The sequence below is a fragment of the Somniosus microcephalus genome, chromosome 9 (assembly GCF_052327205.1).
Source record: "Somniosus microcephalus isolate GS21.2 chromosome 9, FLI_Smic_1.0, whole genome shotgun sequence".
NCBI lineage: Eukaryota > Metazoa > Chordata > Chondrichthyes > Squaliformes > Somniosidae > Somniosus > Somniosus microcephalus.
Genome location: NC_140995.1, coordinates 226,521,097 through 226,537,227, shown reverse-complemented (window position 1 = coordinate 226,537,227; position 16,131 = coordinate 226,521,097). Strand labels below are relative to the sequence as shown.

Here is a 16,131-nt window from a genome sequence, read left to right as displayed (position 1 = left end):
TCTGTAAACTCCATCACTGGACTAACTGGTTCCTGTGTAAACTCCATCACTGGACTAACTGGTTCCTCTGTAAACTCAATCGCTGGACTAACTAGTGCCTCTGTAAACTCCATCACTGGACTAACTGGTTCCTCTGTAAACTCCATCACTGGCCCAAGTAGTTCCTCTGTAAACTCCATCACTGGACTAATTAGTTCCTCTGTAAAGTCCATCGCTGGCCCAAGGAGTTCCTCTGTAAACTCCATCACTCAATTAACTGGTTCCTCTGTAAACTCCATCACTGGACTAACTAGTTCCTCTGTAAACTCCATCACTGGCCCAAGTAGTTCCTCTGTAAACTCCATCACTGGACTAACTAGTTCCTCTGTAAAGTCCATCACTGGACTAACTGGTTCCCCTGTAAACTCCATCACTGGACTAACTAGTTCCTCTGTAAACTCCATCGCTGGTCCAAGTAGTTCCTCTGTAAACTCCATCACTGCACTAACTAGTTCCTCTGTAAACTCCTTTGCTGGCCCAAGTAGTTCCTCTGTAAACTCCATCGCTGGCCCAAGTAGTTCCTCTGTAAACTCCATCACTCGCTTAACTGGTTCCTCTGTAAACTCCATCACTGGACTAATTAGTTCCTCTGTAAACTCCATCACTGGACTAACTAGTTCCTCTGTAAAGTCCATCACTGGACTAACTGGTTCCTCCGTAAACTCCATCGCTGGACTAACTAGTTTCTCTGTTAACTCCATCGCTGGCCCAAGTAGTTCCTGTGTAAACTCCATCAGTCGATTAACTGGTTCCTCTGTAAACTCCATCTCTGGACTAACTGTTTCCTCTGTAAACTCCATCGCTGACCCAAGTAGTTCCTCTGTAAACTCCATCACTGGTCTAACTGGTTCCTCTGTAAACTCCTTTGCTGGCCCAAGTAGTTCCTCTGTAAACTCCATCACTGGACTAATTAGTTCCCCTGTAAACTCCATCACTGGACTAACTAGTTCCTCTGTAAAGTCCATCACTGGACTAACTGGTTCCTCTGTAAACTCCATCGCTGGACTAACTAGTTCCTCTGTTAACTCCATCGCTGGCCCAAGTAGTTCCTCTGTAAACTCCATCAGTCGATTAACTGGTTCCTCTGCAAACTCCATCAGTGGACTAACTAGTTCCTGTGTAAACTCCATCGCTGGCCCACGTAGTTCCTCTGTAAACTCCATTACTCGATTAACTGGTTCCTCTGTAAACTCCATCACTGGACTAATTAGTTCCTCTGTAAACTCCATCACTGGACTAACTAGTTCCTCTGTAAACTCCATCACTGGACTAACTGGTTCCTCTGTAAACTCCATCACTGAACTAACTGGTTCCTCTGTAAACTCCATCGCTGGACTAAGTAGTTCCTCTTCAAACTCCATCACTGGACTAACTGGCTCCTCTGTAAACTCCATCACTGGCCCAAGTAGTTCCTCTGTAAACTCCATCACTGGACTAACTAGTTCCTCTGTAAAGTCCATCACTGGACTAACTGGTTCCTCTGTAAACTCCATCACTGGACTAACTAGTTCCTCTGTAAACTCCATCGCTGGTCCAAGTAGTTCCTCTGTAAACTCCATCACTGCACTAACTAGTTCCTCTGTAAACTCCTTTGCTGGCCCAAGTAGTTCCTCTGTAAACTCCATCGCTGGCCCAAGTAGTTCCTCTGTAAACTCCATCACTCGCTTAACTGGTTCCTCTGCAAACTTCATCACTGGACTAACTAGTTCCTCTGTAAAGTCCATCACTGGCCTAACTGGTTCCTCTGTAAACTCCATCGCTGGACTAACTAGTTTCTCTGTAAACTCCATCGCTGGCCCAAGTAGTTCCTCTGTAAACTCCATCACTCTATTAACTGGTTCCTCTGTAAACTCCATCACTGGACTAACTGGTTCCTCTGTAAACTCCATCTCTGGACTAACTGTTTCCTCTGTAAACTCCATAGCTGGCCCAAGTAGTTCCTCTGTAAACTCCATCACTGGTCTAACTGGTTCCTCTGTAAACTCCTTTGCTGGCCCAAGCAGTTCCTCTGTAAACTCCATCACTGGACTAACTAGTTCCTCTGTAAACTCAATCACTGGACTAACTAGTACCTCTGTAAAGTCCATCACTGGACTAACTGGTTCCTCTGTAAACTCCATCGCTGGACTAACTAGTTCCTCTGTTAACTCCATCGCTGGCCCAAGTAGTTCCTCTGTAAACTCCATCAGTCGATTAACTGGTTCCTCTGCAAACTCCATCAGTGGACTAACTAGTTCCTGTGTAAACTCCATCGCTGGCCCACGTAGTTCCTCTGTAAACTCCATTACTCGATTAACTGGTTCCTCTGTAAACTCCATCACTGGACTAATTAGTTCCTCTGTAAACTCCATCACTGGGCTAACTAGTTCCTCTGTAAACTCCATCACTGGACTAACTGGGTCCTCTGTAAACTCCATCGCTGGACTAACTAGTTCCTCTGTAAACTCCATTACTCGATTAACTGGTTCCTCTGTAAACTCCATCACTGGACTAATTAGTTCCTCTGTAAACTCCATCACTGGGCTAACTAGTTCCTCTGTAAACTCCATCACTGGACTAACTGGGTCCTCTGTAAACTCCATCGCTGGCCCAAGTAGTTCCTCTGTAAACTCCATCACTCGATTAACTGGTTCTTCTGTAAACTCCATCACTGGACTAACTGGTTCCTCTGTAAACTCCATCTCTGGACTAACTGGTTCCTCTGTAAACTCCATCACTGGCCCAAGTAGTTCCTCTGTAAACTCCATCACTGGACTAACTGGTTCCTCTGTAAACTCCATCGCTGGACTAACTAGTTCCTCTGTAAACTCCATCGCTGGCCCAAGTAGTTCATCTGTAAACTCCATCACTCAATTAACTGGTTCCACTGTAAACTCCATCTCTGGACTAACTGGTTCCTCTGTAAACTCCATCACTGGACTAACTGGTTCCTCTGTAAACTCCATCACTGGACTAACTGGTTCCTCTGTAAACTCCATCACTGGACTAACTGGTTCCTCTGTAAACTCCATCTCTGGACTAACTGGTTCCTCTGTAAACTCCATTACTGGACTAACTGGTTCCTCTGTAAACTCCATCACTGGACTAACTAGTTCCTCTGTAAACCCCATCACTGGACTAACTGGTTCATTTATAATCTCCCTGCTAAACTCCCTTCGTGGTCAGATTTGTTTAATGTGTTTGTGGGATGTGGGTAACACTGTCAAGGTCACAGTTATTACCCATTTGTCGTTACCCTGGGAAGGTGGTGGTGGGCCTTCTCCTTGAACCTCTGCAGTCCCTATGCTGTTGGTGCTCCTGTGATGCTCACACTACATCCTGAGCACCAACAGTGGGTGCAATCAGGCAGGGTGTCTTTAAACTGTTGTTTGTCAATTATGTAGCAGTTGACCAATGATTTCCTTAATACAACTGTGCCAGTGGACCTGACTGGGACCAAGTTAGGCTGCGGAGAAGGAGGATGTGGGGCCTGCACTGTGATGGTCTCTAGGTACAACTCGCTTCAAAGGAAGATCCTGTATCCTTTCACCAACAATTATATGAAGCATTAAAACTTAATCCATTTTATTTTTGCAGCAGGCATTCAATAGAACATTTTGAACATATGAAACAGGAAAGGAAAGATAGTAAGGCCCATCAGTGTGCACTCTATACACTGGACAGTCCTCCCTCTCCAACCAGCAGCAATGCTAATTCCTGCAGTATCCCTAAATAGTAATAACCCTAGGGTGCTCTTCAGCTGTAAGGAGTCAGCTGCCACTTGTTTTTTCTTCCGCCATGGACTGAGAGAGAAAAGCAGGCCATTTTCAAAATATATACAGTCTTTGTGATCAGTTCACTTTGTACTTGACTGCTGGCTCCTCTTTGAAGCTGAACGGCTTGTTGTTCGAAATCCAGGATGTCCTGGCAACTCTCATTCCGGACGATATAAGGAGGCAGGTTTTTTGTCCGATTGGAGGCAGTTAGATCTGAAACATCTCGCTTCTGCCAAGCAGAGACAGCTTTAACCTTCCTGAAAGAGAAGCAACGCGAAAGGGTCTTTGTGAACTTCACCACCTGGGTGGTCATCTGGCCGAGTGGATTTCCCCCCCCCCCACCCCGCCCCACTGCCACCTGTTGTCGAACCCGCCTGTTCCTCAACCTACTGGTCAATGGGTGGGCGATCAACTCCAGCTGCCCAGGCCATGAAGGTGGAAATGACCCCCCGACATGCGTGCATGTAAAACTCATCCATAAAAGATTCGATTCATTCCTAGATTTGGAGCATTTTCTTTATTATTTTTGCCAACTCAAGGAGCTGGATAACAGATTTTCTACGATAACTAAGGGCTGGATTTTGTCAATGGGGAGCTTTTGGAGGCGGGACTCCCACTTGTTGGGTTTTAGTCCCGCCTCCATCGACTTGTGGCCAACCCACGCTACTTTCCCTTGATTGACCTTGTTAAGCCCGCCCAGCGGGCTCAGCAGGCCAATTAAGGGAAAGCCAGTTACAGGCGACGTCAGCGAGTGCCGTTTCATCTGTCAAGAGCTTTTGACAGATGAAATGTCATCGTTTGACAGCTCTGTGAAGCTGTCAAACACTGACAATCTGTACTCTAAGTTGTGTCTTTACTCAAGACTCAATTAGAAAGCAGAAGGCTGCAGCTTTTGACAGGTCAGCGGCCATTCTGCTTTCTGTGCCGGTGAGCTGAGGGACTCCCGAGACCTGAAGGGAGGAAGCCTGCAGGAAGAAGTAAAGGTAAGTAAAACTTATTAAAACACTTTACACACACCTCACACACTTACCTCTGCACACATGCACCCATTACTCACCTGCACACCCGACATCTCGGCCCCTCCGACCCCCGCAGACCGACAGCCCGCCTCACTGAGGTTCGGAGCCGTCGGGAAGCCCACACTTCAGGGCTCAAAATAGAGATTAGCCAAAAAACTGCCTGTTGACAGGCAGTTAATTGGCATTAATCCACTTCCCGTCTCGAGGAGGTGGGACCCGGCGCGTGTCGGCTACCCACTTCCTGGCAAGATGGCATGGAGGCAGGTTGGGGGCGGGTTGGGCACCCGCCCCCAAATTCTGCCATTTTCCCGGCAGTCCCGCCTCCAAATCCGCCTCCCCAGGGCTGGCAAAATCCAGCCCTAAGTCTCTGTTAAACTATTTGCTTGTTCATTATTTGTGTAGTAAATTTGCCTCATATATTAAACTTTGCAGCCAAGGTACTTGATTGCATGGTTACTGACAGCGTCACGTTGACTAGATAGTTTCAGTCTCACCTGTGGGGAAAGCGAACTAGATGGAAGTGCAGGTAGGAGACAGAGGAAGATGCAGCATTGCAGCCCCCATTCTATAACGCTCATCCCCTGTGAATACCATTCCACACTGGGAGGACTGGAGCCTGGGCTTAAGAATATAGCAACGTAGGAATTGCTGGATGATAAAATGACTGAGGTCCATCTAATTCGCCTTCTACCATTCTGGCAGTCGCCTGATATGTTAAAGTTGTTGACTATTCATAATAATCAATCTTTATCAATTAGTCTGCAACAGACCCAGACGTGATGTGAGGAAAGCTTTGCTGGAAAGCTTTGGGAACCATGGTCCAAATTCATCTGTTCCTCCCGGGCATGCTACACTTAGCCATTTTACCCTTGCAGTTCCCCCAGAACCTCATTGCTTGCCCCACCCCGATTCCCCGAATGAATGGACACCGCTCCACGGTGTACAGACGTGTCATGCTTCTCATTCCGTTGGGCGTCACCGTATGGTAACTAGCCCTCCTTAACTGTGCCGCCCCAGACACTTTGCCATTAACGCCTGCCTAGCGCCGCTCTGCTCCCTGCACCACGCCGCTGTGACCACCGTGGAAGGAATTGGGAGCACCACCACTCGGCTTCACCCGGTCCAGGTGAGCCTTCCGGGTTGTACTGGCGCTGTGACTTGTTTCTCCTTGGAGAGGGTGCCGAACAGATTTACTAGAATGATTCCAGGGATGAGGGACTTCAGTTATGTGGAGAGACTGGAGAAGCTGGGGTTGTTCTCCTTAAAGCAGAGAAGGTTAATAGAGGTATTCAAATTCTCGAAGGGTTTTGATAGAATAACTAAGGAGAAACTGTTTCCAATGACTGAAGGGCCAATAACTAGATGACACAGATTTAAGGCAAAAGAACCAGAGATGACATGAGGAAACATTTTGATACACAGCGAGTTGTTATGATCTGGAATGCATTGCCTGAAGGGTCAGTGGAAGAAGATTCAATAGTAACTTTCAAAAGGGAATTGGGTAAATACTTGAAAAGGAAAAATTTGCAGGGCTCTGGGGTAAGAGCAGGCGAGTGGGCTAATCGGAGAGCTCTTTCAAAAGAGCCGGCACGATGGGCCGAATGGCCTCCTTCTGTGCTGCATGATTCTATGAAATGGTGCGAGCTGTGTACATGGAGAGCATCTGGACATTGCCAAGCTCCATCCCACACCACTCCTGCCATTACCAGCATCTATCTGTAGTACGTACAACAATGTTGCTTGAGTTTGAAACATCCTTGTTTCTATCTCCCCTTCCTCGTCTCCTCTCCTGCTGGGAGAGGGCTGTGGTTTCATGCTGAGGAACAGTTTTACAGGGATCAGCGTTCTCTAGTATCTTGGCAAGTAGTCATTCTTCCTGTGTGAGTCCACACAATGTTGCTGATGAGCCATTTACCATGACCCTGATCCTGTCCTCACCTGATGGCTGCAGCTGTTCACTTTCCAGCGAGGGTCACTGGTTGATTTTCCTTCGAGCTAGGTAATGGTATGGTGTCTGAGCAATAGCTACTCAGTAACCTAACTGAAACAAACAATCAGTGAGCTGTATGAACGCGGTTCGTACCACAGGCCCCAAGCTGTCAGTAACTCTGCGGACACAGCTAGTACCACAGGCCCCAGGCTGTCAGTGAGCTCTATGGACACGGCTAGTACCACAGGCCCCAGGCTGTCAGTGAGCTCTATGGGCACGGCTAGTACCACAGGCCCCAGGCTATCAGTGAGCTCTATGGACACGGCTAGTACCACAGGCCACAGGCTGTCAGTGAGCTCTATGGACATGGCTAGTACCACAGGCCCCAGGCTGTCAGTGAGCTCTATGGACATGGCTAGTACCACAGGCCCCAGGCTATCAGTGAGCTCTATGGTCACGACTCATACCACAGGCCCCAGGCTGTTAGTGAGCTCTATGGACGCGGCTAGTACCACAGGCCCCAGGCTATCAGTGAGCTCTATGGACATGGCTAGTACCACAGGCCCCAGGCTGTTAGTGAGCTCTATGGACACGGCTAGTACCACAGGCCCCAGGCTGTCAGTGAGCTCTATGGTCACGACTCATACCACAGGCCCCAGGCTGTTAGTGAGCTCTATGGACACGGCTAGTACCACAGGCCCCAGGCTGTCAGTGAGCTCTATGGACATGGCTAGTACCACAGGCCCCAGGCTGTCAGTAACTCTTGTTAAGTCTGTGTGTTCCAGTTATGGTTAATATGAATCACTGCACACAGACCACAAGAATAACTTTAACAGGTCTTTACTAGTCGAAGGTCAGGGCTGAACTGCCCAATAAATCATTACACAGCACTTATATACCGGTGTGGTCACCACCGGTATTACAGTATACAGCAGCCAAGATAAAGTAGTGCAACCCTTAAAATAGTTCTCTTAAAGGTGGAACGGTTACATACACTACAATCCTCCCTTTTTAGCTTAACCGTATATATTCCCCATTAAACATAACATCATAACATATATACACAACTTCATGTAAAAACAGTTCACAGATTCAGTCTCTCTGGAGGCTTCCTGACCCGGTCCGGATAACGCCTCGGTGGTGTAGTAGTTTTCGGTGGTGTAGTAGGTTCTCGTTGCTGGGGTGACTCATCTAATAGTCCTTCACTGGACTTAACAGCTTGAACTTTCGTAACTTCAGAACCAGCATTGCTGACTTCTAAAGGCTCGAGTACCTTGGGAAGTTTTTATACTTCCAGACTGATTTGGCTCAGTTCGGAGGGACCACGTGCGTGACCTGGTAGGGGTGATAATGGTTCAGATGAGTCATCATCTTCTGCTTCTTCTCTATTGTCTTCTATTTCCTCCATCACTTCAGCTTTTGCCTCTGCCACCAATTCCCTGAGTGGCTTATTACTGCTGACACTGCTCACAGAAGGGTGCTCATTCTTCTTAGCTTTCAACTGATCGATGAATTTGACATATTCCCTTTCTTGCTCAGCTTTGATTCGTTTGGCCTCATCGCGCAGACGGTTTGTGTGTTCCTGATCCATTTTCTCAATCAGCTGCTTCTGCGGTCTTCCCAGATTCTCCAACTCTGTGTCAAAGAACTTTTTCTTTGCAGTCATCTCTTGCTCAAAACGGCGAATCATTTGTTCTAATTGCTGTTGTAGTTTGAGATTGAGTTGAGTTCGAGCCCGGTGTTCCTCAGAAATGTGCATGTCTGTAGACTGGACAGATCAGAATTCTCTGTCAAACTATGTTGTTGTTGTTCAGTGGAATTCTGTTCTGATACTTTGTTCTCTTCTGAAGCATTTATGCACTCCTTCGTTTTTCCATCATTAGTCTGCAAGTCCATTTTAGACTTGTCTTTTGCACATGGGCTGGTCTTACCATCATCAGTTCCAGAGTCTGAGCTGATTGTCTTCACCGAGTTCTCACTCTCTGCTTTGTCACTGTCACTGCTGATTGCTTTTAGGGAGTGCCAGTCCATATTTATTTTCCTGATCCACTCCCGTCCCAGAAGTGGTGGACCTCCCTCAGGTAGTACATATATGTCCATTCCTTGGTGTTCTTTGCCCTGGTGTACCACCTTGACTTTTATCTTTCCGATGGGGTATACTCTTTGCCCGTGTATGTCTGCAATACTATCTCCGTATCCCGTAGGGGAATATGTGTGAATAACCTTTTGTAATCTTGCTTATTCATGACCGTCAACGCTGATCCGGTGTCCAATTCCATCTTCACTTGGACTCCTGCTATCTGCAGTGTGGCCCAGATAGTTTGTCGGTCAGCTTCCTTACTCACATTGTGAATTCTCAGACTACCCAGTTCCTTGCTGTTGGAGTTTGAATCCGAATTCTGTTCATCCGAACTCTTCTCAGCCACCTTATGTACCTTTCTGCACTTTTCCTGCGGTGACTTTTTGTTGCTGGTCTTCTTTCCTGACCGGCATACTTTAGCTATGTGACCAAGCTTGCCACATTTTCTACATTCCTGGTTTTTAAACCAGCATTGGTTCTGATCGTGTGTTGTCTTTCCACAACGATAACTTTTCGTTGTACCCAAAGCCATTTGATCTACGCTGAGTACCGCTGCCTTCAGCTGCATTTCCGCAGTGCCTCTCGCTGCGGCTTCGTGCGATGCTGCAATAGTGACAGCCTTATCAAGTGTAAGATCATTCTCTTCAAGCAGCCGCTTTTGTGTTCCTTCTTTCGACAATCCACACACGAATTTGTCTCTCAGTGCCTCTGTCAGTCTTTCCCCAAACTGACAGTATTTCGCTAGCTTACGCAGTTCAATTAAATACTCCGCGTTGCTTTCCTCTTTCAGTTGCGTTCTCGCATAAAATTTAAATCGTTCCGCTAACATCAGCGGTGTGGGGTTCAAATGATTCTTCAGGACAGCAACAATATTAGCGAAAGTCTGATCCGCCGGTTTAGCTGGTGATAGAAGATGCTTCAATAGCCCGTATGTCTTCGCACCCATTGAGTTTAGTAAGGCTAGTGCTTTATCTTCATCGGATATTTTATTTGCCTTACAATAAATCTCTATGCGTTCTACATACGTGGCCCAATCTTCAACATCGGGATCGAAATCGTTGATGTTACCACGCTTAGGCATCCTCGCAATCTTCTTGAGAAACAAAAATAAATTTTTCTTTAATTTTTTTTTTTTTAAATGGCGGTTTCCCGCGCTTGTCTTCTTCCCCCGCCTACGAAAATGGCGGCTTCCCGCATTTGCCTTTCTCCCCCGCTGGCTGTAATGGCGATTGCCGTATTGCTGCGTTCGTCCTCCCCAGCGGTTCTCAAATCGTGCCTCCCAGCCACTCTTGCAGTCCGGTCCTTTCCCCCGGCTGCGGCTGAGTTCTCCGCTGTTTTTTTTAATTTATTTTCTCCCGCACCTTACGCTGTCCCGGTCGCTGCGCCTCGTGGCCTCAGTAGCTGCCCGGCCTTTTTCACCGGTCGCGGCCGAGCTCTCTCTCGATGCTGTTGCGTCTCCCAGCCCGCTTGCAGCCCGGTCTCTCACACCGGCTGCGTTGCCATTCACCGCGGCTCCCGTGCCTTACGCTGCCCCAGTCTCAGCGCCTCTGGCCCCGACTTCTGTCCGGCTCTTTTCCCCGGCCGTGGTCGAGTTCTCCGCCCTTATATCCTCCGTTTTTCCCTCCCCTACTTCACAGCCAACGTGGCCGACCCGCTGCTCGTCGCTGATCGGCTTACCCACCACCGTGATAGAAGGGATGATCACTGCTTGTTGCTGATGGAAGGCTTCGTGTCAGGATTCTTCCTTGCTCTTCAGACCCGAGTCTTTTCTCAGCAGGATGATGAGGGCGGATGCCTCTTCTCGACGCCCGTTAAACTGCCTTGGATGTATCTCTGCCGCAGGGTAAGATCGTACTCGTCGCCACTGTTAAGTCTGTGTGTTCCAGTTATGGTTAATATGAATCACTGCACACAGACCACAAGAATAACTTTAACAGGTCTTTACTAGTCGAAGGTCAGGGCTGAACTGCCCAATAAATCATTACACAGCACTTATATACCGGTGTGGTCACCACCGGTATTACAGTATACAGCAGCCAAGATAAAGTAGTGCAACCCTTAAAATAGTTCTCTTAAAGGTGGAACGGTTACATACACTACAACTCTGTGGACACGGCTAGTACCACAGGCCCCAGGCTGTCAGTGAGCTCTATGGGCATGGCTAGTACCACAGGCCCCAGGCTGTCAGTAACTCTGTGGACACGGCTAGTACCACAGGCCCCAGGCTGTCAGTAACTCTGTGGACACGGCTAGTACCACAGGCCCCAAGCTGTCAGTGAGCTCTATGGTCACGGCTAGTACCACAGGCCCCAGGCTATCAGTGAGCTCTATGGACACGGCTAGTACCACAGGCCCCAGGCTGTCAGTGAGCTCTATGGACACGACTAGTACCACAGGCCCCAGGCTGTCAGTGAGCTCTATGGACACGGCTAGTACCACAGGCCCCAGGCTATCAGTGAGCTCTATGGACACGGCTGGTACCACAGGCCCCAGGCTGTCAGTGAGCTCTATGGACATGACAGGTACCACAGGCCCCAGGCTGTCAGTGAGCTCTATGGACACGACTAGTACCACAGGCCCCAGGCTGTCAGTAACTCTGTGGACACAGCTAGTACCACAGTGTTAAGTCTGTGTGTTATATTGAGAATTACTACACAGACCACAAGAGTAAACTTTAACAGGTCTTTACTAGTTGAAGGTCAGGGCGGAACTGCCCAATAAATCATTACACAGCACTTATATACCGGTGTGGTCACCACCGGTATTACAGTATACAGCAGCCAAGATAAAGTAGTGCAGCCCTTAAAATAGTTCTCTTAAAGGTGGAACGGTTACATACACTACAATCCTCCCTTTTTAGGTTAACAGTATATCTTCCCATTAAACCATAACATCATAACATATATACACAACTTAATGTAAAAACAGTTCATAGATTCAGTCTCTCTGGAGGCTTCCTGACTCGGTCCGGATAACGCCTCGGTGGTGTAGTAGTTTTCAGTGGTGTAGTAGATTCTTTTGGCAAGGTCGATTCTGCTTGAATGTCAGTGTCGGGTTCATCTGGTTCCAGTATCACCGGATCGGAGGTAGATACTATGGGTATCTCTGCTTCATCATTAGGCGTATAGAGTTGTGGTGTAAGTTGTCCCTTTTCGGATGACGCTATGATCTGGTCAGCATGGCGCCTTATTATGCTTTCACCAATGTTCACGGTATACATCAGCGGTCCTAGTCGTGTGCAAATAGTTCCAGGCTGCCATTTCTCGGTACGGTAGTCCCGGGCCAAAACTTGTTGACCTATCTGGAAGGTTCTAGTTGGCCTTTCATTCATGCCTTGAAATTGCCGGTTCTCTACATCCCTTCTGATGTTTGGCTTGATCAAATCTTAGTCTTCTATTGAAAAACATCATGGCGGGAGTTTGGTTTGTGACCGCATGTGTTGCATTCCTGTACGCCAACAAGAAGTTATCTACCTTATGTTGTAGATTTATGTCTTCATTACCCATGGCCTTTATGGCCTTCTTGAAGGTCTGGACAAACCTTTCAGCTAATCCATTGGTGGCGAGATGGTATGGGGCGGACGTGTAGTGCTTAACCCCATTGTTTTTTAAGAACTTCCTGAATTCTTCGGACACAAATTGCGGTCCATTATCGGAACAGATCTGTTCCGGCAGCCCATTCCTGGCAAACATGGTCCTTAATACTGTGATGGTTTTTTCCGTGGTGGTGGCGGACATCTTTATTACCTCCAGCCACTTGGAGTGTGCATCCACCGCGATTAAGAACATTGAGTCCATAAATGGACCAGCAAAGTCGATATGTACCCTTTGCCATGGAGATGAGGGCCACTCCCATGGATGCAGAGGAGCTTGTGGTGGGGCGTTTTGGACCTTCTGGCATCCTAGGCAGCTCTTGGTCGTTTCTTCGATGTCTCCATCAATACCTGGCCACCACACGAACGCTCTGGCTAGGTTCTTCATTTTCACTCCACCCAGATGCCCCTCGTGAAGCTCCTTTAGCACTTTTTGCTGGAGTTTGGGTGGAATCACCACTCTGGATCCACACATCAAAGTTCCTCGGCACACTGACAGCTGTTCTCTTCTTTGCGAAAAAGCTGGCAACAGTGGTTCGCCGTGTGCTGGCCATCCCTTCACCGTTAAATCGTAGACTCGTGAGAGAGTCGGGTCATTTCTTGTTTCCTTTTCGATCATAGAATTTGTTACTGGTAGACATTCCACTATGGTTGAGTGGAACATCTCCACTGGGTCCACTGTAGGCGCCTCTTCTACCGTTGGCAATGGTAGGCGTGATAAACCGTCAGCATTCCCATGTTGTTTTGATCCTTTGTATTCTATGTCATATTGGTGTGCCCCTAGGAAAAGGGACCACCTCTGTAGCCTTTGCGCTGTCATAATGGAAACGCCCTTTTTAGGGTTGAATATGGATACCAGCGGCTGGTGGTCTGTCAGCAGTGTAAACTTCTGGCCCTGCAGGTAATGATTAAACTTCTTTACTCCCCACACCAGGCTGAGAGCCTCCCTATCTATCTGAGCATAGTTGCGCTCAGCGGAGGTCAATGGTCTGGATGCAAATGCGACTGGCCTTTCTGAGCCATTTGGCAACTTGTGTGAGAGTACTGCTCCAATACCATAAGGAGAAGCATCACAAGCTAAACGAATAGGTAGCGTTGGGTTGAAGTGAGCCAACACTTCCTCTGAGGTGATCAATGTCTTGCTTTCGCGAAAGGCCTTCTTACAGTCCTCGCTCCACTTCCATGGTACTTCTTTCTGCAAAAGAGCATTCAGCGGGTACAGCACCGTGGATAGATTTGGCAGAAACTTATGGTAATAGTTAATCAACCCTAGGAACAATCTCAACTGGGATACATTTTCCGGAGCGGGAGCCTTCACAACAGCTTCGATCTTGTCAGGTGACTTGTGCAGCCCCTCCTGGTCAATGACATGACCACAGTACGAGATCCGTTTCTGAAAGAACTCACATTTCTCGCGATTAACTCGAAGGCCATATTCCTTCAACCTGGTGAGCACCAGTTTCAAATTTGCAAGGTGTTCCTCATCGTCATCCCCTGTAATCAGGATATCGTCCAAGTAACATTGAGTGCTTGGAATTCCCTGTAATACCTGCTCCATGGCCCTCTGCCAAATTGCCGGAGCCGAAGCCACTCCAAAAACCAGTCTATTATATCGATACAAGCCTCTGTGCGTGCTGATTGTGAGATACTGGCGCGACTCTTCCTCAACTTCCATCTGTAAGTACGCTTGCGCCAGGTCTATCTTGGTGAAGCGTTTCCTGCCAGACAATGAAGCAAAGATATCCTCAATCCGCGGAAGCGGATATTGCACCGTGTGAAGCACCGGATTAACCGTGATCTTGAAGTCTCCACAGATGCGGACCTTCCCCGGTTCCCCTGGCTTGTTACTCGATGAACGCTTCATGACGGGAACAATGGGCGTGGCCCACTCACTCCAGTCCACCTTAGACAGTACTCCTGAACGTTCCAGCCCTTCCAGCTCAGCTTCCACAGCAGGTCGTATCGCATACGGTACCGGTCTGGCTTTGAAAAATTTTGGGTTTGCATGTTCTGCAATCTTGATTTTTGCCTTAATTCCTCTCAGTGTTCCCAGTCCCTGTTGGAACACCTCTTTAGCCTCATCCAATATTCTGGACAATCGTTCAGGTTTGACATTTTTTTCCGGAATCTTCCGTTATTGCGTTTAGGGGGTGCCAGTCTATATTTATTTTCCTGATCCACTCCCATCCCAGAAGTGGTGGACCTCCCTCAGGTAGTACATATAAGTCCATTCCTTGGTATTCTTTGCCCTTGTGTATCACTTTGACTTTTATCTTTCCGATGGGGTATACTTTTTGCCCCGTGTATGTCTGCAATACTATCTCCGTATCCCATAGGGGAATATGTTTGAATAACTTTTTGTAATCTTGCTTATTCATGACCGTCAACGCCGATCCGGTGTCCAATTCCATCTTCACTTGGACTCCTGCTATCTGCAGTGTGACCCAGATAGTTTGTCGGTCAGCTTCCTTACTCACGTTGTGAATTCTCAGACTACCCAGTTCCTTGCTGTTGGAGTCTGAATCCGAATTCTGTTCATCCGAACTCTTCTCAGCCACCTTATGAACCTTTCTGCACTTTTCCTGTGGTGACTTTTTGTTGCTGGTCTTCTTTCCTGACCGGCATACTTTAGCTATGTGACCAAGCTTGCCACATTTTCTACATTCCAGGTTTTTAAACCAGCATTGGTTCTGATCGTGTGTTGTCTTCCCACAACGATAACATTTCATTGTACCCGAAGCCATTTGATCTACGCTGAGTACCGTTGCCTTCAGCTGCATTTCCGTGGTGCCTCTCGCTGCGGCTTCGTGCGATGCTGTAATAGTGACAGCCTTATCAAGTGTAAGATCATTCTCTTCAAGCAATCGCTTTTGTGTTCCTTCTTTCGACAATCCACACACGAATTTGTCTCTCAGTGCCTCTGTCAGGCTTTCCCCAAACTGACAGTATTTCGCTAGCTTGCGCAGTTCAATTAAATACTCCGCGTTGCTTTCCTCTTTCAGTTGCGTTCTCGCATAAAATTTAAATCGTTCCGCTAACATCAGCGGTGTGGGGTTCAAATGATTCTTCAGGACAGCAACAATATTAGCAAAAGTCTGATCCGCCGGTTTAGCTGGTGATAGAAGATGCTTCAATAGCCCGTATGTCTTCGCACCCATTGAGTTTAGTAAGGTTAGTGCTTTATCTTCATCTGATATTTTATTTGCCTTACAAAATATCTCTATGCGTTCTACATACGTGGCCCAATCTTCAACATCGGAATCGAAATCGTTGATGTTACCACGCTTAGGCATCCTCGCGATCTTCTTGAGAAACAAAATAATTTTTTTTTTTTTCTTTTACAAAATGGCGGTTTCCCGCGCTTGTCTTCTTCCCCCGCCTCCGAAAATGGCGGCTTCTCGCGTTTGCCTTTCTCCCCCGCTGGCTGTAATGGCAATTGCCGATTTGCTGCGTTCGCCCTCCCCCAGCGGTTTTCAATCGTGCCTCCCAGCCCCTCTTGCAGTCCGGTCCTTTCCCCCCCGGCTGCGGCTGAGTTCTCTGCGGTTTTTTTATTTTCTCCCGCGCCTTACGCTGACCCGGTCGCTGCGCCTTGCGGCCTCGGTAGCTGCCCGGCCTTTTTCACCGGTCGCGGTCGAGCTCTCTCTCGACGCTGTTGCGTCTCCCAGCCCGCTTGCAGCCCGGTCTTTCGCACCGGCTGCGTTTGCATTCACCGCGGC

General features: G+C 47.9%; 1 protein-coding gene across 4 annotated transcripts in view; it reads left to right on the top strand.

Moving 5' to 3' along the window:
• Positions 1-16,131, top strand: part of xdh (xanthine dehydrogenase) — a 194,205-nt gene that overhangs the window by 44,635 nt on the left and 133,439 nt on the right. For all 4 annotated transcript variants that reach the window (XR_015079622.1, XM_085997953.1, XM_085997952.1 and 1 more), the window contains exons 4-5: positions 3,460-3,556; positions 5,831-5,939. Coding sequence is in view for 3 of the 4 variants with exons in the window: in XM_085997953.1 (XP_085854079.1) it covers positions 3,460-3,556; positions 5,831-5,939 (206 nt within the window). In the remaining variant the exon portion in view is untranslated. The remainder of the gene's footprint in view (positions 1-3,459; positions 3,557-5,830; positions 5,940-16,131) is intronic.